The sequence below is a fragment of the Physeter macrocephalus genome, unplaced genomic scaffold, assembly GCF_002837175.3.
Source record: "Physeter macrocephalus isolate SW-GA unplaced genomic scaffold, ASM283717v5 random_147, whole genome shotgun sequence".
NCBI classification, from domain to species: Eukaryota; Metazoa; Chordata; class Mammalia; order Artiodactyla; family Physeteridae; genus Physeter; species Physeter macrocephalus.
In genome coordinates, this window is record NW_021145433.1 from 42,123 (window position 1) to 65,358 (window position 23,236).

The 23,236-nt window shown below is 54.0% G+C and overlaps 2 protein-coding genes across 2 annotated transcripts in view; both read right to left on the reverse strand.

The window, feature by feature from the left end:
- Window positions 1–15,831, reverse strand: part of VWCE (von Willebrand factor C and EGF domains) — a 29,193-nt gene extending 13,362 nt beyond the window's left edge. Inside the window, exons 1-11 of the mRNA XM_024133328.3 lie at window positions 15,722–15,831; window positions 12,830–12,924; window positions 12,619–12,708; window positions 12,160–12,288; window positions 8,505–8,621; window positions 6,025–6,141; window positions 5,001–5,129; window positions 3,351–3,793; window positions 3,172–3,265; window positions 1,860–1,942; window positions 89–176 (exon numbers count right to left, since the gene is read on the reverse strand). Coding sequence (XP_023989096.1) covers window positions 89–176; window positions 1,860–1,942; window positions 3,172–3,265; window positions 3,351–3,793; window positions 5,001–5,129; window positions 6,025–6,141; window positions 8,505–8,621; window positions 12,160–12,288; window positions 12,619–12,708; window positions 12,830–12,924; window positions 15,722–15,831 — 1,495 coding nt within the window. The remainder of the gene's footprint in view (window positions 1–88; window positions 177–1,859; window positions 1,943–3,171; window positions 3,266–3,350; window positions 3,794–5,000; window positions 5,130–6,024; window positions 6,142–8,504; window positions 8,622–12,159; window positions 12,289–12,618; window positions 12,709–12,829; window positions 12,925–15,721) is intronic.
- Window positions 15,832–19,688: 3,857 nt separating this feature from the next.
- DDB1 (damage specific DNA binding protein 1) overlaps window positions 19,689–23,236 on the reverse strand; it is a 32,109-nt gene continuing 28,561 nt past the window's right edge. Inside the window, exons 24-27 of the mRNA XM_007106216.4 lie at window positions 23,039–23,208; window positions 22,743–22,845; window positions 21,109–21,232; window positions 19,689–20,518 (exon numbers count right to left, since the gene is read on the reverse strand). Of these exons, the coding sequence (XP_007106278.1) occupies window positions 20,435–20,518; window positions 21,109–21,232; window positions 22,743–22,845; window positions 23,039–23,208 (481 nt within the window). The 3' untranslated portion in view covers window positions 19,689–20,434. The remainder of the gene's footprint in view (window positions 20,519–21,108; window positions 21,233–22,742; window positions 22,846–23,038; window positions 23,209–23,236) is intronic.

Here is a 23,236-nt window from a genome sequence, read left to right on the forward strand (position 1 = left end):
ACATACTCGAAAGACACCGCTCCACCCCGGTCATTTTTTACGAAAAAGCTAAATTCACCCTGTCCTCTCCCCACAGAGAGTCCCTTACCTGGCACACAAGTACAGCAATCCGACTTCGGGGAGGCCTGACAGGGGCCAGGAGGACACTCGGGGGAGATGCAGGACACATTTCCAGCCTGAGGTGGTGAGAGGTGGTGCAGGTTGTGGAGGGTAGACCGTCAGGCCCAACAGAACCAGCTTGTTCCCTATTTCACGCCACCCTCAGGATTCCTGTCCCACATGAAAGCCTCCTAAAGGAAGCTATCCCGGGACTTCCCTGGTGGTCCAGTGGTTAAGACTCCACAATCCCAACGCAGGGGGCCCCGGTTCGATCCCTGGTCAGGGCTAGATCCCGCATGCCACAACAAAGATCCCACCTGCCGCAACTAAGACCCGGCGCAGCCAAATAAATAAATAAATATTTTTTTTAAAAATAAAAGGGAAGCCGTCCAAGACCTTTAAATGCCACCATGGTCACACAAGGATACTGTGCTGGGACCCAGTACCAGGGTTTATTATGGTGTAGTTTCCAACATCCCCCTTTCCAAGACGAGGGGCAGACCCGACAGCAGAGCACGCTGCCTTCCTCATGAAAATGGACGAGCCTAGCCTCCCATGGCACTGCCCCCCATGGCATTGCCCCCACCATGGCATTCCCTCCCACGGCATACAGAAGCTCCGGAAGGATGCGGAGAAGTGGAGCACGGAGGTTACTCCACCAGAGACACCTTCCCGTGCATCTGAGTTTTGAACCAAGTGACTGATACTGGCCAAGAAGTTAAATTTAAAACTCAATTTTTAAAAACTGAAGTTAAGACAAAAAAGCCCCCGGCTTTGGAGTCAGCCAGACCTGAGGTCCAGGGTCTGCCCCTCCAAGTCGTGCGACCTTGGGCAAAGTATATCACCTCTCTGAGCCTGCGTCTCCCTATCTGTGAGAGGAGCTGGAAAGGGCACCTGTGCTGGGGTTGCTGAGGATTGAGTGAAATGTGATTCGGCACGAAAGTGCTTGGCCACTTCACAAGTGTGGTGCACAGCAAGGGCTCAATAAGGGTGGTGGTAGCGATCTACATGCCGCCCCCCTTTACATTGCAGCTTCCACCATCACTGCCAGACCAGGGCTGTTTTTAAAGATGATGAGAGGCAGTGAGGGTTGGTGGGCAGCGCCTGGGCTTTGGATGCAGACAGACCGCGGCTGAAACCCCAGCGCTGCCACCTCCCAGCCTCAGTCTTTTCACCTGTAGAATGGGGACCGTAAAGCCGACCCTGAAGAGCCGCCAGGAGCCTCGGGTGAGGCACTAGATGGAAAACACCGAGCCCCTGCCTGGTATGCACCGGGACCTCACGATCCAATCCAAGGGACAGCCTCTGGCCGGCTCTGGCACATGGTAGGAACTTAATAACTATTCTTGGAGGAGTGAATTTGCCTCAAGCAAAATACTCTTAACAAGCTGAGTCCGGTAATGAGCCTTCTCCCTCCCAACGAGGTTACCTTTATTGTGCCGGCAAATATTTTGCCTGGAGAGAAAAACTGGCCTCCCTGGTAGGAAGTTTCGGAGGGAGTTTCATCCACTCCCCTTCCTAGACAGATGGACCCTGTTTGCCTGTTGGCTCTTTTCTGCTCGGCAAAAGCCTCCCTGACTCCACAGACTACAGGTTTCCCATCCCCCACGCTTTTAAATTCCACAGCTTGCTACCAAAATCCAGAGAACTCTCCCTCCATTCAGCGAACTCTCCTTTAACATCCGGTCTTTCCCCCTTCCTCTAAAACCCCCAAAGGTTAAGAAAACACCCCGAGGCTTCAGGGATCTTGTGATGCTCACCAGACAGACACAGACAGTGCAGTTCTGGTTGGGAGGTGAAAACACGTCCCCTTCAGCCCGGATGACGCCACTGTGAAAACAGCCTTTGAAAGACAAACAGGAGCGGAGGCATCAGACCTCTTAAAGCAGAGGAAGCTTGAGGTCTCATTACTTTTCCAGGCATAATGTACCTGGAACCTTCTCTCACTGGCTCGGATGCCCCAGGAGTGACAGATCTAGGTACTCAGAACGGTGTGGTCCCAAGACCCCTGGAGACCTACAGGAGACACCCACACGGGGTGCCCTGGGAGGGTCCCCTTTATGTCTGATAAACCCAGAACTGTGCTGAAAGCATGGCATTTTATTCCCATAAGGCAGGAAAGGCAGCCAGACAGCCCCAGGTTCCAAACCTGGCCTGTCACCTGAGTGGCCTTGGACCTGGATGTGTCACTCAACCTCTCTGGGACTCAGCTGTCTTCACTGTAAAATGGAAATACCACCACATGCCCTGCAGGGGACTTGGAAGGATGCACAACCTCAGATGTAATGTACACAGCAATTTACACTCAGGGCTTAGTACACAGTAGGGACACCGGAAAAGATCACAATTATCATTAAGAAAATCAGTAAGTTGCATTTTCATTTTAACCCTTAGGAAGACTTTTTCACTGCTGCTCAAAGTGCAGCAACCTCAGCACCTTATCACCAGAAGCTTCACAGAAATGTAGCCGCTCCGGCCCCGCCCCACATCTACTGAATGAGAATCTGCATTTTAACAAGATTCCCAGCGGTTCACGTGCAGGGTGAGTGTTAAGGAGCTCTGCTGAAGGACTTGGTAAGCTTTGAGGTCTTTGTCCTAACAGCAATGGGAAGCAAATGAAAAATTGTCAGCAGATTGTGGGAGGGAATCAGAACGGGGGTAGACTTTATAAACGATTACTCCTCCTGCAGTAGGAGGGGGACTGGGGCAGGGGAGGGGACCGCAGAGTGGGTCTGGAGAAACTTGCTGAATGAAGGAATAAATGAAAGAATGCAGCTCAAAAAGGATCCCCGGAAGGTCCAGAGTTCCCCTTGAGAGCAAAGACCAGTGGTTCTCAAAGTGTGGCCCCCTGAAGCAGCAGCCCCAACGTCACCCGGGAACTTGTTAGAAATGCAAATTCCCGGGCCTTACCCTGCACCCGCTAAATCAGAAGCTCTGGGGGCTAGGCCCAGGGATCACCCTTCAGGTGACACACGAAAGTTGGAGAACAGCCTTTCAGCTGCAGAAAGGCTAGGAAAGGGAAGAGGCAGTACCGTGTGAAAAACTCACAGCCTTCCCCAGAGCAGCTCCCACCTGTACACAGAGGGCAGCATCCTCCGTCTCCGGAGGGAATCGGGTGAGAACAAGCAGCTTCACACGTCACCTTTTCACAGGTCACCTCCCCATCCTAGAAGCAGAAACTGGAGTTCCAGCCACCACAATGCCCCAGACACCAGACCAGGGAAGCCCGGAGGAGGACCCCTCACACCCACCTCACACCAGCACTGGGAACAGCCAGGCTCTGTCCAGCGGCTCCCGGACTCACGCATGGCTCCCAGGTGCCAACAGGCAGAGGGCCCTGGTGCCAGCTGTGTGGCCTCAGGGCCCCTGGGCAAGGAAGGGGTCACCACCACCTTCTCCTGGATTCGTGAGGGAGGTCTGAGGGCCCCCAACGGAGAGGGACTAGGCACTGGGGTGGCCATTGGGGCAGACAGCAGCTGCGTCAGGGCAGAAGCGGAGGACGTGGGTAGTGCAGGTGTGGGAGATGGCAGTCGTGTGGTCCTGACTCCAGCTGGGGGCCCCGGAGCCCCAGAAGGGGGGCTGTGCCCTGGGGAGAGGGCGGGCCGGCCTGCCTCTGGAAGCAGCAGTAGCATCTTAGGGGGGTGCTGCAGGGGCTGCAGGATGGCAGATGGGGCCAGCACGGCTTTGGGGAAAGCTGAAACGGAAACACAGAGGTGTCTGCAGGGAGGCAGCAGGGGCAGGGGGTTGAGATTCGAGGGGCGTGGACTCAGGCCCACCACCACAAATCACTGGGTGTCTCTGGGCCAGTTTCTTCATCAACATGATAGATCTAATACCACCAGTTCAACCTCAAACTAATGGGGCTGCGGTGACGATCAGGGGAGAAGATTGATGACAAAGTACCACGAGCGGCCCGAAGTTACACGCTGGTGATGCGGGAGGTCCAGCTGCTTCAGATGCAGCAAAATCGGAGTCTTCTCCCTTCCCTTCCTCGCTGGCCAGAAAGGAGACTCGGGTTTTCCTGAACCACGCAGACCTTCTCTAAGCCCTCAGGGATCCGACCTGGGAGTGGCCCTTCCCTACTCCTGACAAGTCAGGAGTGTGTCCCCTACTCTCCCATCCAGCTGTGGCTTCCCAGGAGGAGATGCTGAGGCTCACGGGGAGGAAGAGCCCAGGGCCCTCTCTGGGCCCATGGCAGACAGGCCAGCTTCCAAGAGGATGTCTCCTCCCCTGGGACACACACGCGCTCCCACACACACACTTAGGAACAGCGCACATTCTCCCTGCAGATGGACGCAACTGTCCAACGGTCTGAAAGAAAGAGAGAGAGAGAGTCCGAAAACAAGAGGGCGGCGAAGGAGGCAGATGAGGGGCAAGGGTGAGAGATGGGAAAAAGGAAGAGAGTCACAAATCAGACGGAGACGGGGAGAAAACAGGTTGGGCTGGGAGGGGGAAACGGGGTGGCTGAGCTCAGACCATCATGGGCGATTACACGATGGAAAACTGGCCCTGGACTAGAAAGAATGCCTTCGGCATTGACACGACATTATATGGACGTTTACAGACACGCTGTTAAATCATGGCAGAGATCTGACACCACACTGTCCAAAGTGTCCCTGTGAGCCCAGGTTACTGGGACTCCTACGTCACACGCTCCTCTATCATCGTTTTTTGGTGTTTTTTTTTTTTTCCTTTTACTATTTGGGGGAAAACAGTAGGGCTGGCGAAACAGTGAAAGGAAAATAAAAGAATGGATAAAGAAGTGGAAGGAGACAGAAAGGATGAAAGGGGGATGTTGGAAATAACAAACGAGATGAACTGAACAAAAATTCAGGGGGAAGGAAGAGGGCCCGCTCCGGGAGGGTGGGGCCTGGGGCCGGGGGGCGGGGCCCAGCGCTCACCTTCACAGGACACTCGGTCAGCTCGGAGCCTGAAGCCAGGTCGGCAGGTGCACAGGAAGCTGCCCACGGTGTTATGGCAAGAATGGTGACAGACTCGCCTCTCCAGTGGCCTCCGACACTCGTTTACATCTGCGGGAGAGCCTCGCTACCGACGGCTGCCTTATCGGGGCTACCGAGTCCTTCTTCCCCCATCCCTTACCCCAAAAGGCTGGGGGAGTCTCCCTGCCATGTTTTTATGGGGTCCTTCCCTGCCCCAGGGTGCCAGTGTGACTCAGATGGCTGGGAACGGGGCTGAAGTCTAGTGCTAGTCTCCTTGGAAGGTTCATACATCCAGTAGGCATTTAATGGATGCACCAGCGACTCATACCCCAGCGCTGTGCAGCGATGATTACGTGCTGGCTGGTGGGGATGGGCCCCGCTGGGAATCTCACCTCCAAACCTTCCACCAACCCACTGTTGGGCATCGGGTGCTGTGGGCCCTTCTGAAAAAAGAGTCTCAAAAATCACCACACTGCTCAGGGCAGGCTTCAGGACAAACATCCAACTCTGCTAGAACAAGGTCTTTTTTCAGGCCCATGGGACCCCACCTTCAACCCATGAGCCAAGCTCAAGCCAAACATGCCAATCCCTTTCTGGAAATTTCTGCAATGGGCTGAGAAAACAGGGGTCTCCTTCCAAACCAGAGGAACCAAGACATAACGTGCTTTATTTACCAAGGGGAGCAAAGGCAGCCAAGAAAATGGGTGAGCAGAGAGGAATCCTTGGGGTGTATCTGGGAGAGGGTGGAAGAGAAACATAACAGGATGAAAGTGGCATGTGGCCAGGAAAAGTCCAAGACGGGGTCTTCCATTAGAAGCCACGCCAACCCCAGGGAAAGGCAGGCTCTGAGCAAAGGCTCAAGCGCTTGCAGGCTCCAGGGAACCAGGAGGTCCAGACTGTTGAACTTTCCCTGTCCCTGGGCTCGCCCTGTCCGTCTTCCTGATTGGCAGCCTAAGTACGAAGACAACAGGATCCCCTGCCTTACCTACACAGGAGTGCCGGTTGCCGTGCAGATGGAAGCCAGTTCTACAGGAACACCTGTAGCTGCCAATGCTGTTTTTACATCTCTGCTCGCAGGGGGTCCCAAGGCATTCATCAGTGTCTGGAAGGGAACAGGACACAGCTGGAGCTCATTTCCCCGTGGAGTTTTGGAAATACATGGTCCTCTCTACCTACCTCTCTCATCACTATCTCCTACCCGACTCTTAACCCCTCTCCTTCTCACCACCCACATTCAGCCTATCAACTCCTAAGTCCTCCCTGGACCAGCCCACTTCTCTCCACCCTCACTGCCATACCCTAGCCCAGGTGCTCTGGGCTTTGTCTCTGGTCTAGAGGATAACAACAGCCTTGTGTGTCTCTCTGGCCCTCCCTGTGCTCCTCCCAAGCCACCCTCTACAGAGCCCCCAGGATGTTCTGACCAAAGGGCACCTCTGATCAGGCCACTTTCTGCTTAAAATCCCTCCAAGGCTCCCACAAGCACCAATGCGGCACCATAGCTCACGAGTCCTGGGCTGCCTTTCCCACCTCTCTCCTTACCCCTCACCTTTACTCTGGCCCAAATTCTTGCCATCTTCCAAAGGCACCATGGTCTTGTGGCCCTTCCCCTTTGCCCATGTTCTCCTATCTGCTTGGAATGCCTTCCCATCTTGTCTGGCTGGAAAACTCCTACTCATACCTCAAAACTCAGCTTCTATACTACCTCCTCTGACAAAGCTTCCCCAAGCCATTGTTTGAAATTGGGAAAAAGCTGGAAATGATCTGCATGTTCATCAGTAAGAGAAGAGTTAGTAAACTATGGGATATCTGCACTGCAGAGTACCAGGCAGCAGCTGAAAAGAATAAAGCAAGTCTATTGACCCTGATGTGAAGAGACTTTCGTGACAGATTGTTGAAGGGAAAAAAGCAGGCGGAAGAATGACTGGGTTCACATCGAAGCTCTAATGTGATCTTGAGAAAGTTAACTTCTTTAAGCCTCAGAATTCCTACCAGGAAAATGGAAATAAACAGTACCAACTTCACAGGACAATTTTGAGGATGAAACTGAGAAAATGCATGTTAAATGCTTAGCATGGTGCCGGGAATACGGGAGTTCAACAACTGTTAGCCACCCATCTCTTATCATCATATCTCTGTAAGTGCACATGTGTGTATGTACACATACTGGGGAGAGGCAGGCAGGGCACTCATCAGATTGATAATAACTAAGTGCTATGGATGAACTGCACCCTCCAAATTCATAAATGGAAGCCCTAACCCCCAATGGGATGATATTAGGAGGTGGGGCCTTTGGGACGTAATTAGGTTTGGATGAGGTCTTGAGGGTGGGGCTCTCATGATGGGATTACTGCCCTTAGAAGAAGAGCCATGAGAGAGCTTGCTCTCTCTCTGCCTTGTGAGGACACAAAGAGAAGGTAGCTGTCTGCAAGGCAGGAAGAGAGCCCTCACCAGTAACTGAGTGGGCCAACACTGTGATCTTGTACTTCCCAGCCTCCAGAACTGTGAGAATAAGTTTTTGTTGTTTAAGCCACCCAGTTTGTGCTATTTTGTTAGAGCAGCCCAAGCAGATACTAAGACACCAGGGCTATTCTCTAGGGAGCACAGAGGTTGGGAGTGGGAGAGACGGCCTGGAGCTAGTGCCATGACTTTTAAAACTTTTAAAATAATTTATGAAAATTTCAAACACCCAGAAAATGATACCACAGTATCAAGGGGAGCTTCTGTCTTAGCTGCCTTGTTAAAGAGAGAATGTTTTCTGACATAATTTCTGTAAATAAAAATCATTTGTAAGGAATGAGTCATTATTTTAAAAGGTCTCGCTCATCCTGTTCACTTAGGAGAAAAGATTCCTTCTCTCCCCTGGGTTCCCACAGCACTTAGCCCCTCGACCCAACCTCATTGTTCTTCCCCTCCCACCAGACTTGGGGTGGGGGGAGTGGGGAGGTCGCTGGGGGGCCGGAGGTTTTCTTCCTGGCTGTGTGTCTCCAGAGCCCGGCCCAGCACCCCGGCAGGTGGCTGAGGTGACTCTGTCGCAGCATGGCCCTCCCACAGAGCCCCGGGGACGTGTCACCCGCCCCCTCAGCCCTCCCCCAGCTCAGTGGCCTCCTAGTCTGCTCTCCTGACCCTAGCCCTCCCCTCGGCCTCTCCCTCACCCCCACCGCCCGCCTACCCTACAGTGACGGCAGCAGCAGTTTCTACTGAGTCGTGGCCCAGAGCAAAGGCCCTGGCGTCAGTCGTGCCCGCGTGCAAGCCGACTCCCTCTGCTCCTACCGGCAGAATGGCCTTGGGCAAGCCTCGTCCAGAAAGTGAGGATGAGAACAGCATCTCCCTCAGAGGACTGTGGTGAAGCTGAAACGCAGTCATGCCTGGAGAGCACGCGTTGGGCCTGGCAGGGCCGTGAGCTCAGCATCGGAGCCTAGCGGCGGTGGTGACGGCACCATCATTACCCCTTCCAGAGCCACTCACCTTGGCAGCTGTGGCGGTCAGCAGACAGCTGCATGCCCGGCCCACACTCGCACACGAACCCGCCTTCCGTGTTCATGCAGTGGCCCTCGCAAGAGGAGCTTAAACATTCATCGATGTCTGGGGAGCGAGGAAACACTCTTGCATAGCTCACGCTGAGCGTGGTGCGGGTGTGGGGAGAATATGCACCCCACGAGGACCCTGTGCCCACACGGGGCCTGCCCTCAGCAGGGTGGAACCCACCCCCACCCCAGGAAGAAAGAAGGCACCAGGTAAGTCATACAGCTTTAGGGACACCCCCAGAAAGAAGAGGCCGAGGGGCCAGGTCTCTTTTTGACCCACGCAGAGCAGGCGACGGAGAGGCTGGCTGAGACAGAACTATTTCCAGTGGTCCCCCCTGCAGGGCAAACCCAAAGGGCAGGGAGAGTGGGCAAGAAGGCTGATTAAATTCCCCTAAATGCTTATTGAGCACCGCCTGCGTGCAGCAGACCTGGAAGGGGGCTGCCAAGGACACAAATGTCACTAAGACACAGTGCTGACCCTCCAGATGGCTGCAGCCTGAGAACGTAGGAGCCACAACACGCACCCACGACACACACCCACGAGAGGCCTGCGTGCGGCCGGCGGTATGCGCCCTACCGGGGACCGCCCGGCCACGGCAGGCGTGTGCTGGAAGAGAGGTGGGCTGAGAGGACCAGGAGGCATCAGGAGGGGGGCCCATAGAGTGCAGAGTGTCCGAGAAGCTTCCGGGAAGCACAGGGGCCGCCGGGAGCCCAGTCTGGCTGAAGCTCAGGTTCCCGCCGGGGCAGCGTGAGGCCCAGCTGGACAGGTGGTGGGTAAAGGCCCAGCGATAGAGCGCAAAGGAGTCCCGAGGCTTCTGCCCAGCGTGGGGTGACTGGATCCCGGTAGTGCTTTAGGGGGGTTCAGGCCTGAGGGAGGAGGGGGCTGGGAGACAGATCTCCCCACCCTGGCCTCAAGGCAGCCCTTCCTATCTCAGAACCCGGAGGACCTACGAGGTCAGCTCCGCCCACTGCGGTCTACTCTGCCCACTTGAGCCTCCCTCCCCCCGCCGGCCCCCATGCCTGCTGGTCACCTCCGCTCTCCTTTCTCGCTCTTCCCACAGCAGGTACCTTTGGGACCACACCCGCCGCTTCTAGGAAGCCCACCCTGATTCACCCGATCCCACTGGGCCCCTTGCGATGGTGGCCAGGGCCCCACCACCCTGCACTTGCTTTGACATTGGTCTCTGGCTTTTCCTTGGTCCAGTTTGCCCCTGCAATGAGAAGTGTGTCTGGAAAGTACTTCAACCTTCTGAAAGGGGTGCGGGGGGCGAGCGCCCAAACACCTTCATGGGACCCTTGACCCAGTAGCTCTCTTTCTGGGAATAGTCAGAGGGGCTGACAAGAAGCCTCTTTATCGCAGCATTATTCGTAGCAGTGAAACACTGCAGACAAGCTAAGGATGGACAGCACAGAACTGGGTACTTAGATTATAGCAGCTACATCTGCAGCCGTTCAAAATGATGTTGTATGCTGAGCAGCAGGGACTGTCATCCTGCCCTGCCACTACCCCTGGGCTTCAATCCCCACCCCGGGCCCAACTACCCTCCCTTCCTGCCCGACCAGATGCAGCCGCAGGTCCCACCGCTCCATTATCAAGAGCTCATGCCACCAGGTTCCTGCATGCTGGAGGAGCCCAAGCCATAGAGGGGGAGAAGGTCGTGGCCCTGGAAAAGTTCTCCTCTCAAGGCACACCTGTGAACCCACACAGGTGAGAAACCTTACCACTGTGACTGGGACGGCCGTGGGTGGAAATCTGCCCGCTCAGATGAACTGACCAGGAACTACGGCAAACACACCGGGCCCCGCCCCTTCCAGTGCCATTAGCGCGACCGGGCATTTTCGAGGTCGGACCACCTCGCCTTACACGTGAAGAGGCACTTTAAAATCCCCAAACAATGGCTATGACCCATACTGCCAGACGAGAATTCAGTATTTTTTACCTTTCACACTGTCTTCCCGGTGAGGGGAGGAACCCAGCCGGAAAACACTACAATCATGGTCAAGTTCCCAACAAGTCAACTTGCGAATAGATGATCAGGAGACATGAGGAAATGAAACGACAAAGCACAGATGGGGTCTGTGACTGGATCTTCTGTCATTCCAATTCTAAATCCAACTTGAGTATATATTCCTGGACTTACAAAACACCAAGGGGGTGACTGGAAGTTGTGGATATCAGGGTATAAATTAGATCCGTGAGTTGGGGGGAGGGAAGACCAGAATCCCTTGAATTGTTTCGATGCAATATAAGCATGAAGATCACCTTGTATTCTCTTTGCCTTCTAAAAGCCATTATTACGATCTTAGAAGAAGAGGAAGAAACTGAGGTACAGAAAATGTGTATTAATAGCCTAAACGATGGTGCTTGGTGAGTCTTGGTTCTAAAGGTACCAAATGAGGCCAAAGTTCTCAAACTGCTGCATACTTTGACAAGGAAAATCTATTTTTGTCTTCTGATCTACATTTATTCCCAAGTATGCCTTAAGCAGAACAAATGCTTTTTTCTATATAGTTCCTTGCCTTAATAAATATGTAATATAAATTTAAGCAAACAACTATTTTGTATATTTGTAAACTACAAAGTAAAAAAAATGAACATTTTGTGGAGTTTGTATTTTGCATACTCAAGGTGAGAATTAGTTTTAAATAAACCTATAATATTTTAAATGAAAAAAAAATGATGTTATAAGGACTATTTCCTACTCGCAAGACAAAGTTAAGTGAGAAAAATAATGAATGAAAACTACAGGCAAGGTATGGTCCCAATTTTATAAAACAGACAGATAGGCATGCCTGACACACATATACCCACAGTCATACACACTCACAAACACCTACACACCCAGGGGACAGGGAAGGGAAAAAAATAACTGCATTTTACTAACAGATATCTCTGGGTAGGGACTTCTGGGACAGGTTTATTTTCACCTTTCTACCCTTCTTTTGCTTTCCAGACGTTCCAAAAGAAGTTATTTTTTACTTTTATATTCAGGGGAAGAAAGGTTATTTTCACAAAATCCAAATTTTAAAAAGGCTTTCAAGCTCTCCGGAAACATAGGTAAGAAACTGGTCACGGTGGCTGCCTCTGGGGACAGTAACAGACTGTGGAAATTTTTAAAATGGTGAACCGATAATACTTTTACAAAATAACTGTTGAGTTTCTCTTGGCTCATCTTTCAAATGTCACTTTCCTGAGGGAGGCTTTTTGCAGTCATGCCCACCTCCAGTCCGGTTCCCTGTGCCCCTGTGGGCCCTGGCACTGTGCACTCCACAGGTGATGGCCCCATTATGGGGGGGAGACTGTCATTGCCCTTACTTGTCTCCCTGCCTCACATTCCGAAGCAACATAAGAGCAGGGACTGCCCTCGGAACCCCAGCCCCAGCTCAGTCCCTGGTCCATGAGGTGTGCTCAATAAGCATTTGTGAGATAGCAGAAGGGGCATTATTTCTTGTGTTTGCCTGCCTGCCCACTCTTAAACTTCAGAGCTGCTCGTGGCTCAGCTTTACTCTGGCATCTCTCCGGAGACCGTCCTGGGAGGACAGGGAAGGGACCTCATTTCCGCCCGCCCCCTCCCCACTGCTCCCACGTCTCTCACCGGTACACCTGATGCCGACAGCTGTCTCTGTCATCGAGAAGCCCACGGGGCACACTCGGGCCACCTCCTGACAGCCACCATGGTTACAGGTGAGGTCACAGCCGTACTCCCCACAGGGTCCGTGGGCTTCTGAAACAGGCACCGCACCTGTGAGCATGCGCCAATCCACAGTCCCAGCCGCCCCCGACTTCCCCGGCTCCTCCTAAATTCTGCTGGGAAGGGGGCTCTGGAGGCAAACGGGCCTGAGTTTAAATTTAGCTCTGCCACTTACTGGCCATGAAACCCTGGGCGAGACACCAGCTTCTGTGCCTCAGTTTCATCATCTATAGAACGGGAATGAGAATGCCTACCTAATAGGGTTGCTTGAAAATGATATGCTAGGGCACAACTGCCCAGTGCCCGGCACATTCTCAGTGTAAATAGAGTTCTTTCCATCAGCCATGGCCCGCCCCCAGTTACCTGGGCAGGTGGGCCCTTGCTCTCCATCCTGACAGGAGCAGACGTTGGGAGCGATGCAGATGCCAGTCCCGCAGCCAAAGGAGCAGAGGGCTGAGAGGATAAAGACAGGTGAGGGACTGGGGACTGGGGCCCCCAATCTGTCCCTCAGGCAAGCCCAGGGAATGAGCGCCCTGCTGTGGAGGATGTTTGGGGCACGGGGACAGGCACTTACGAAGGGTGCAGTGTCCACTGCCCATGGAGGGCGCCCAGCCAGGGCAGCAGCCACTCCCGAACCCCGAGAGGCAGACGTGGGGGCCCAGCCGGCGTCTGCAAGAGAGGAGAGAGCACCTTCCACATTCTGTACCAAGGGGAGGATTCATCTACTGGGCAGTGAAAGCCTCCCGGCCAGTCAGTACATCAGTCAACAAACAGTTCTGGAGACCTCCTCCACCCCCACTCCCCGGGAGGACAATGGGAAGTTTCCATAGAAAAATGACTCAGACAGTCAGTCCCTTCTGGATGCAGGACAAAGACAAAGGTATAAGAGAACAGACACTAGTCTCCTACAGATGCCTGCCACGTGGACACAGAGCAAAGAGGGTCTAAGAGCTGAGGACAGAAGACCGCAATGGATGTAGAGCTGCAGGGGTGGCTACCTCAGGGCCTTTGCACTTGCAGTCCCCTCTGTCAGGAGCGTTCTTCCCCATACACACACAGCTCCCCCACTCCTGTAAAAGGTCTCTCTGCTTATGTCACCTTCTCAGAGAGGCCCTACTTGTCCACCCTTACCTTGCTTTATTCTGCTTCATAACACTTACTTCCTGGGACATTAAATTACTTATTAGTTTGTTGATCTGTTCATTGCCCGGCTCCCCTACCACTCCCTGAGGACAGGGGCTTCATCTTTTTTCTTCAACTCCTCAGCAAGGGCAGCGCCTGGCACATCATAGGTGCTTAATAAATGGCTGTTGAGGGAAAGGTTGAGAAGGGAAGCCAATGGTAAAGAGAAAGGGGGGAGCTGGAGAGAAGTCATTCCCCAGGTGACATCTCTGGGATGGGGGAGGGGGCATCGGTGAGCTGCCCAAAGGAGTGAAGGGGAATCCAGTGTGCTCAAGGCTGGGTGAGGCAGTCCAGCCATGAGCAAGCCACTTTCCCCACCTTCAAGGGGCGGATAAGGAACCAGGTATAACAACATAGCAGGACAAATGCCAGAACATTACAGGCTATGGAGGCCCAAGGAGCTCAGGGGAGGTTTCCTAGGCTGAGGCTGGAGAGAGAATAGTAGCAGCCGGTGAGAATGGAGGAATGTTCTAGACAGGCACTGCATGTGCACGGGCCTGGATGGGGACAGAGATGATGACTAGAACTGGTTCTGGGATAGGCTGGGCAGAGGATGATGAAGTCCAGCCTGGTTTGAACTGGGAATCCTGCTGCAAAAGAATAGGGACAAGAAAACCCTTCCCAGGGACTTCCATGGTGGCGCAGTGGTTAAGAATCCACCTGCCCATGCAGGGGACACGGGTTCGAGCCCTGGTCCAGGAAGATCCCACATGCCACGGAGCAACCAAGCCTATGGGCCACAACTACTGAGCCTGCGCTCTAGAGCCCGCGTGCCACAACTACTGAGCCCGCGTGCCACAGCTACTGAAGCCCGAGCGCCTTGGGCCAGTGCTCTGCAACAAGAGAAGCCACGGCAATGAGAAGCCCGCGCACCGCAATGAAGAGTAGCCCCCGCTCGACGCAACTAGAGAAAGCCCGCGCACAGCAGCAAAGACCCAACGCAGCCAAAAATAAATAAATTTTTTTTAAAAAAGAAAAAGAAAAAAACCCTTCCCAACTGTGTTCTATAGAGCACCCATGATGTGCCAGGCACGGCAGCAGGCACTAGGGACGTGAATGGAAAGACCCAGTCTGCTCTGTTGGAGAATAATCTGTGTCAAAAGTGACAAATATTCTAGAAAGGGAAACTCAGGGCACATGGCAAAACAGAAACGTCTTTAGAAAACTGTCCCTGGAGCCTCCAAGAGCCTTTTCGCTCTCTGAAGTCATCACAGAAGAAGAAGGGGCCCTGGAAGTGGGTGGGGGGTGCAGCAGGGATGTCTCACCCGCTGCCCTCGCTGGAGCGATTAGGGCAGCAGCCTGGTAAGGAGAAGCCGGCAGCTCCTGCTCCTCAGATGGGGCTCTCAAAGGGACAGGGGTGCCACCAAAGCGGCAGATGGAAGGATTCCCGGGAGGCTGGTGGAGCCTCACCCTCAGGTGGACAAGGGCCGAGCGCCCGCCAGAGCGCCCCAAGGAGCCTAGGGCGGGCGGTGACGGGGAGACAGGTGGCAGGCAGGAAGGCTCTGACGCGCCGCGGAGCCGGGCCGATCTGAGCAGGAACTGGCGGTGGCTGCGGAACACACGTGCGAGTTGTGAGCCTGGCGGGGCCGCCCCCCTGCGCGCCCCCGAGGCCGTGGCCGCGGGCCAGGCCGCCCGCTGACACCGTGTTCCCTCGCTCGGAGCATCACGCACACACGCGCTCGGCCCGCGGCGGCCCGGCCTCCGCCGGGAGGAGACGCTAGGGGAGGGCGACATCAATCGGGAAAGCAAAGGGGCAAAACACCCAACCCCCGCCCGCGCGCACACACAGGCGGAAACCGAAACATAACCCAGAGAGACCCCGGCGGCTACAAGGTCCACGGCGTGCGCAGAGCCTGGACACAGGGAAAGCCCCCAGCCTCAGAGCGGCCAGAGCCGCGGGGCAGGCCAGGCACTGCCTAGGCAGAGCCACGGGCACGTTCGGGAGCGAAAGCCAGCCAGTCCGGAGACCAGGTGGCACGTCCCGGGGCCCCTTCGCCAGGGGTCGGGGCTCCACGGGACTCAGAGCGGCTCACCTAGCGCCTGGATCTCCTTTCCCCCCCGCCAGATCCCAATCAGGACAGCCCCGGCCAGGGGCGCAGAACGGGCACCCGCCCAGAGCACAAGCTGCTGTCCCTTTGTCCGGACCTCCTGGGCTGCGCCCGCGCGCGGACAGTGGCCCAGGGGGGCGCCCCGACCCGCAGCTCCGGGACGCCCCTCCGCGCCTCCCGGCAACGCGCCGGTAGCGCTCCCGCGGAGGGGCAGGGGAGGGGCGCGGGGCTCTTACCTCTCGGCCCCGAAGTGCCCGGGCGTCTTCCTCCCGGTGTAGCCGCGGGCCGGGGTCCCCGGCAGCAGGAGCGCGACGCAGGCGGCCCGGAGGAGCAGTCCGGCCCACATGACCGGCGGCGGCGGGTCCCCCCGGCTCGGCTAGGCTCCGGCGCCGAGCGCGGGGGAGGGGGCTGCCGGCCCTCGCCCCTCCTCCTGGCGCCGCGGGGAGCGAACCAGCGAGCCCCGAGCTGGCACGCGGAGCCGAGCAGGGGGGCTGGGGACTCCGAGAGGAGGGGCACGGGGCCGCGAGGGGACTCGGCGGACGGCTGGGCGGGGGGTCTCTGGCACCTCGGAACGAAACACACAAAAGGCAAAGGCGCCCGCCCGCTGGTGGCCATCAGGGGAGGCGCGGAGCCCGGGGCGGGGGCAAAGATCAGGGACCCCTGGGGGCGGGGTTTCGTCCTCGGCCCACACCCCCGGCCCGGGTTTGGGAGTCGGCTTCCTGCGAAGGGCTATGGGCGTCAGACTGAGGCCCGGGGAGGAAAGAGACTCCGGGAACAAGGCTGGAGCAGGAGGCTGCGCGCCCCGGGCATTGCTGGTCTAGGTGGATCCCGAGATGACTGTGTTGTACAAGGTGGGACGCTGGGCCGTTTCGCTGCTGAGCACTTCTAGGCCGGTCCCCAACCTGCCAACAGGTCTGCCCCCTAACCCTGGGTGCACCGGTCAGTGGGTCCACCTGCTCCCTGGTCAGGGGGCACTAGACAGTCTTGAACCCACAGATTCCTCTTTGTCCCCTTCTGCAGCTGCCTCAGACCACAGTCAGAAATGGTAGGCAGGGAAGTAGTGAGCAGGTGGCGGATGAAAATCAGGATCATCCAGCTGGGAGAAAGCTGAAAGGTTGACTAAATTCTACCTTCAGCTCTGTGCGGGAACCTTCCCTAGCCGCCCAGACCCCATCAGTCAAGCTTTTGCTTAAACACTTCCAGGGATGAAGACCTATCAAAAGGCAGCCCAATCCAATTTTGGATAACTCCATTTGTTAGGAAGTGTTTTTTCTTCCCAGTTCAATACCCCCAGTTCCTTTGGTTCTACCTCTGCAGTTCCCACTGGGTAGCTCAGCCTGTCACTAAGGTCCTTAACACTGGTGGCCACAAATGAACACGGTGTGCCAACAGTGGTCTGGGCTCTTGCCCCCTTCCTTCCAGATGCCATACTTCTATCCACACAGTCTAATATTACCTGGCTTTTTTGGCAACCCCATGATGCTGTTAGTTCATAACAAAGTTTACAGTAAAGGGAAGCCTCAGATGCTTTTTGTTGTCATGTCTTTTTGTTATTAAAACACAAGCTACTAAGCCGATCTCCTTACCTGAACCTGTGTGGTTGAGTTTTTGCAGATGTTCACTTTAGGGCTGTTATCTCACCTTGTTAGCTTTAACCCACATTTTCAACAAGTGGGTTGCCAAAATACTCTGTATCGTGAGATGAATGCTACTTCCATATTTATGTCCATTCTGAGTCCTAAGGACCCTTAGGCCGTCTTTCCTTCTTGTCTCAAACATCCAAAGGTGCACTTTCCCCTCTGCCGTTCAGACTGCATTCCTCACTGTCACTTACAAAGTACTTCAATGCCCCCCTTCAAGGTCCAGAGTCAGAAATCTAGCCCGCAATTATTCAATAGGGATAAACAAAGCCCTTCCTTCACTTGAGCCCGCAAAATCTATCGCACCACTGCCCTTACCATTCCTACTTAGACCACCACTCAATGTCAAATAGGAGCTCATTCTTCCTGGCCCTAGAAGCTACCCACAAGTTCTTAACGCATTTACACAGGACAAGATTCCTTTTACACACCTGTCACTCCTTGTGCCATCTTCTCTCACACTTCCCCACACCTCGGCTTTCTCCATTCTGAACTCGACTACTTTATGGTGCCCCAACCCCTCCATATCTCACCCTTGTACCTCTGGCAGGCTTTGCTCCATATCGGTCAGTGGGCAGCTGCAATGACTGAGATGCAAGTTTGTGCTTAAAGAAAATCCTCATCTACCCTCAGGATGAGGAGCTCAGGACATTTAAGACTAAATTCCTACCAGTGAATTTTGAAAGAAACTTTCTAAACAGCCCCTGACATTTCTTTCATTTCCCATTTCTTTGACCTTATAGCACTCACCTTGCTCCTCACATCAAGTTTGCGTCTTTAGTTTGGTTTTCACCATTTTCTGTTTTTCTTGTCTTTTGGTTTGTTTGCGCTTCAGGCTTCTCAAAGTTTGCACCCTGAGAGTCGCTCACTTAATATCATTCATCTTCAAGGACTAGTTTGGGTGCTTATTAGTTCCTCAGTGTTTCCTCCCCAGTTCTGTGGCTTGTGGCTTCTCAGTTACAAAAGGGACCCTCCACCGAGGGCGGAGGATTCAAGTTGTTGTTGGCTGTAGAAAGAAGGCCTCTGGCTTGTGACCCTTCCAAATGGTCATGTGATGAGTCAGTGTTTCTATTATTCTCCCAAAGGTCCATTCGTGCAGAGGCCTGGAGTGAGGCGAGCTCATCAGCGCCTACATGGAAAGGAGCCATTCCAGCTGGCTGTAGCAAAGCTCCAAAGGCAACCTTTCACCCTGGGAGAGGTGATTAATGGTTTTAAGAGGGGATGTAGGAGTGTGGCAGTAGAACATCAGTTTCCAAAGGATTGCTGGAATTCAACCCGGAGTGAATATACCCAACATTGTAGGAAACAAAAAACTGCAAGGACTCCAGTTTCCAAAGTCAAGACTGAAGCCACTGGTTAAGTAATAACCTTCTACTGAACGTAGCAGGTCCCCGTGGCTGCAGGTCAGACCACTGAAAAGCATCAGAATAATAATCCCACCACATTCTGTTTTTCTGACCTTGGCACCTTATAGTCAATCCTCCCATCTAGGATTAAATTTTTTAAATAATCACAATCTGGAGACCGTTGCTTGCCTGCCTCATTAAAGCTGGTCTCTGGCATGGGGGCAGGCCTTTTCAATTCAAACCATGACTTGAAGAATTCAAATCACAGTGTTGAGTTTCAAGTTCAAACTGTGGTTTTTGAGAGATGATTATTTTTTCCCCTAAGACCCTTATCCTCCACCCTCAGAAACCCCAGAAGAGTAAGGGGAAAAGAACGGTAAAGAAACACAAGGAATGCCTCCAGGGAAGGACACTTACTCCGGAAGACCCCCAAAGCAGAGATGCTTCCTTGCTCTTTTCCTTTTAAGCTAGAATCTCTCAAAACCACAGTTTGAACTTGAAACCACAATTTTCCTGACACTGTATCAAAGGCTGGTCTTAAAGGAGCCAGCCAATATGCCTGGGATCAACCCTGCTCCACTGTTGGGACAGAGCAGCCTTTATTCCCACTGGATCACTGGTGGAAATATGGGCCCAGACACTCTGACCCACTGAGCTGAAAGAAGACAGGCTCTGTGTGCTGGATAGAAGGGTGAACCCCAAATGTGCCCTACTCCTGTATTTTCAAACCTAAGGCACCAAAGGTTTACTCAATTAAACCAGAAGAAATAAAATCAGAATCCAAAGCCCATGTGGCAACAGGAAGCTGGGCAGTGCATGAGGAGCAGTGCCTGGGGGGCTAGTTGGCTGAATGTTCCACATACAACTGGCTGTAAAATGACATAAGGAAAGGCAGGCCAAGCAACCCCCAGGCCCCGCACATTACTAACACAGGCACCTGGGAATCAAACGATGACTACAGAGTCAAGGGCAACCAAAGACCACTGAATTTCAAAAACCTGACATCCATCATCCTTGGGATCCCACCAGGAGCGATCACCCGACAAAGGAGATGTACAGACGACAGTTCGCTACTTGAAAGGAATGTTCCGGCAGCAAGGACAAGGGACTGCTGCAGTGGCTGTGAAGGAGGGAATGGAGCTTGCAGTAAACTGGGCACAGAGTGACTGGGATGCTGGAGAGCCGAGCAGGGGAAGAAAAGCAGAAACAAACGGGTCCTTCTTCTTAGACTCTACTTTATTAGGTAAAACTCAGAAACTAACCACCAGTTCACGTCCCCCCACCTCCTTCCCTCTGAAGAAGGCAGTTCCCCAGAGACAAAAAGGCTGTGGCTTGGAGATCATCCACCATCTGCAGGTTTTATACTCAAGCAGCCCACGGTCTGGTGGTCAGCCCTCCAGACCAAAGCTCTCAGAGGCAACAGAAGAAAGCAAAGGAAGCTCTCATTTCAAAGACGATGAACCCCTCCCGCCCCTCCTCCCTGCTACCCACAACCTCCCCACACCCCCAACCTAAATAAAAAGATAGTGAGGACAATGCATGAGTGTGGGACACACACGCGCGCGCACACACACGCGCGCGCACGCACGCGCGCACACACACACACACACACACACACACACACACACATTCCTTTCAGCCAAAGAGCTGCAAAACCGCTCCCTGGAAGGAGGACAACTGGCTACCAATCAAGGCCTGGTGGCCCAAGGTGATGGCTGGAATCATGTGAGACTGGTAAAAATCCAGGGAGAAAATATGTCACCTTCAGCCCTTTCCCAGGTCTCCAGCGAACTGGTTTTAGTTCTACAAAATCCCTGTTTCCACACAGGTAGGCCGTGGATTTTAGGGCAGCTGGCCTAGGGAAAGATTTCCCATGGCCAAGCGACAACGGCAGGGGAGGAGGAGGAGAGCAGGAGGGCAAAGCCTTCAGCGAGGGTCTGGGAAAGGGGATTCCTGCCCTCGGCTAATGGATCCGAGTTAACTCCTCCACAACCTTGATCAGGTCATCCGCGGTGGCTTCTCGCTTCATTCCGCTGCCATCGTCATACTGCAACGAGGAAGGGGCAGGAGGAGAGGCTGTGAGGGCTGAGAGGGTGCTCTCCCTCCCCTGGGGAAGGGGGTGCCCACCACAAGGGAGGCGCCCCATTCTACCACTGCCATGGCAGGGAGGAAGGACTCACGGTCGGAAGCCCACACCTCTCCTTGGGGGTTCAGGTCAGCAAGGTCTGCTGACAGCAAAGCTGCCCGGAGCCTGCCACCCAGTATATACTTCCCCAGAGGCACCGTGTCCAGTGGGCAATGCCCCGAACCCCAGCACCATGGAAACTTCTCTTCCCTACAGGATCCTGACCCTGCCCCCTTCCTACGGGTCTGCCAGAGATCCCAGACATGCCCAAACGTGCCCTCGTTGCTAAAGTTACAGTGTTTGGTGCCTGATGGGGGAACCCACGAGCCTCAGCTTTATCTCCTTGCCCTTGGACCCCACCTTCCCGTGTGGGTAGAAGAAAACTTGAAAAGGGCCGTTAGCACGTGGGGACCGAGGGAGGGGAGGTCCCGGAGCTCTGCCGGCCTCCTGATATGCCCGACCCTGCAAGGGACTTGAGAAACTGGCCCAGGGCTAAACCCTGAGCAGCTCACCTGCAGGTTTGCCACAACCTCCTGCATCTTGGGCCGGCTGATGTCCAGGAAACTCTCAATCAAGTCCCCATCGATGAAGCCTGTGGCTGGTTCTGTCTTCCGTTCAGTATGAAAGGATCTCCAGGTGGACAGGTGAGTTAAGGAAAGTGCCAATTATCTGGAAATAAGTACCCTTACTATGAGTCACCCCCACCTCTGCACAAGACCACAATCTAAAACAATCACCAGGATAAACAGGAAACAACATTTTCAACTAAAAATCACATGGCTTTTGGGACAGTTTTAGAGTTTCAAAGACCTATAAGCTATTACCTCATCCAATGGTTCTTAACTGGAGTAATCGTCAAAATAACATTAAAAAAAATACAGGGAATTCCCTGGTGGTCCAGTGGTTAGGACTCTGCGCTTTCAATGCCAAGGGCGTGGGTTCAATCCCTGGTTGGGGAACTAAGATCCCGCAAGCCGTGCAGCGAGGCCAAAGCAAATTTAAAAATAAAAAAATACAGATTAAAACAAAGTACAGATTAAGACTCTTAGTTCAGAGCCCGGACGTGTATGGATGGTTTTTTTTGTTTTTTTTTTAACAAGTGCTCCATGTGAACTGGAGGCTTGCCTGGGAAGAACCACTCTTTAAGTCTAGCCTTGACCTTCACAGATTAATAAACTGAGGCTCGGGACTTCCCTGGTGGCACAGTGGTTAAGAATCCTCCTGCCAATGCAGGGGACATGGGTTCGAGCCCTGGTCCGGGAAGATCCCACATGCCATGAAGCAACTAAGCCTGTGCGCCACAACTACTGAGCCTCCATTCTAGAGCCCATGAGCCACAACTACTGAAGCCCGCGTGCCTAGAGCCCGTGCTCTGCAACGAGAAGCCACCACAATGAGAAGCCCGCGCACTGCAACGAAGAGTAGCCCCCACTCGCCACAACTAGAGAAAGCCCATGCACAGCAACGAAGACCCAATGCAGCCAAAAATAAACAAACAAACTGAGGCTCAGTAAGACAAGAGATGTGCCGAAAGTCCTGCGGGTTGTGGCAAAAACCAACCCATCAGCCTCCCTCCTCCCTCACAGACTCATAGCAGGAGCCCCTCGCCCCTCGCCCCTCCCGCCTCCCTCGGGCTCCTTGTCTCTCTCCCGTAATAAACAAACTTCCAGCAGTACTTGGATCCTAAGTGTCCCACGGGGGCTGATCCTTGGGCTTCTGAAGTTTGCACATTCTTTGCTTTTCCCCTCTTCTTCCGTTAGCCTCTGTACTGAGGGTCCTCAGACACTACTGCCTCCAACAAGATCTCTGAAAGGATGTTCCGAAGTTGTGATCTAAACTTACGTTTGACAAGCAACACCAGAAAGGCCAGAGGCAGACACATTTCAGCAACAAAAATGTACATTTTCAAGATGAACCAGTGAAGCTGGGTGATAAGTACATGGGGATTCACTACACTGTTCTCTCCACTATTGCGTGTTTGAAATTTTCCATAAGAAAAGGTTTTTTAAAAGCCTGTTCCCCACGGGAACCTAGTCAAGACATCTCCTAAACGGACAGCAGTTTCCAGAGGCTGCTTAGGGTAATGCAGCCCTCTGCCTGGGTCAGGACGTGCTTCCTAGCAAGGGGGCACCTCTGGGAAGGATATAAGGAGTGTTCAATCTTGCCCACACTTTTGATGACTTTATTGAGTCGATTCTGCATGTCCAACAAGAGGTTGTACCAGCTCTCTGACAGTGAGGTCACCAGGCCTGAGGAAGCAAAGGGAACAGGGAGCTGCAGAGCGGGCACTGCCCGCCAAGGGCAGCCCAGGCAGCAGCACAAGGAAGGACGAGCTGGCCACAGGCTCCTCCGCGAAACCCTGCTCTCCCTCATCCCCCAAAACGGGAACGCTGCTCTCAGGAAGGAGGCCTGCGTGGGGTGTGCCCCAGAGGTCACCCTTACCAATCATGCCGTTGACCGTGCCGAAGAGCACCGAGCCCTGTGTAGGGGTGGAGGTCTCGCCCAGATTCTGCATGACCAGAGAGCCGTGGCAAAAGACGTTGACAAATTCGCCCAAGTGGAAGAGCCCAACCTCCTGGAGGTGCTGCCGCTCCTCGTCAGTGGTGGCAGCGCTGCGAGGCAATGCGAGAAACTCACTAC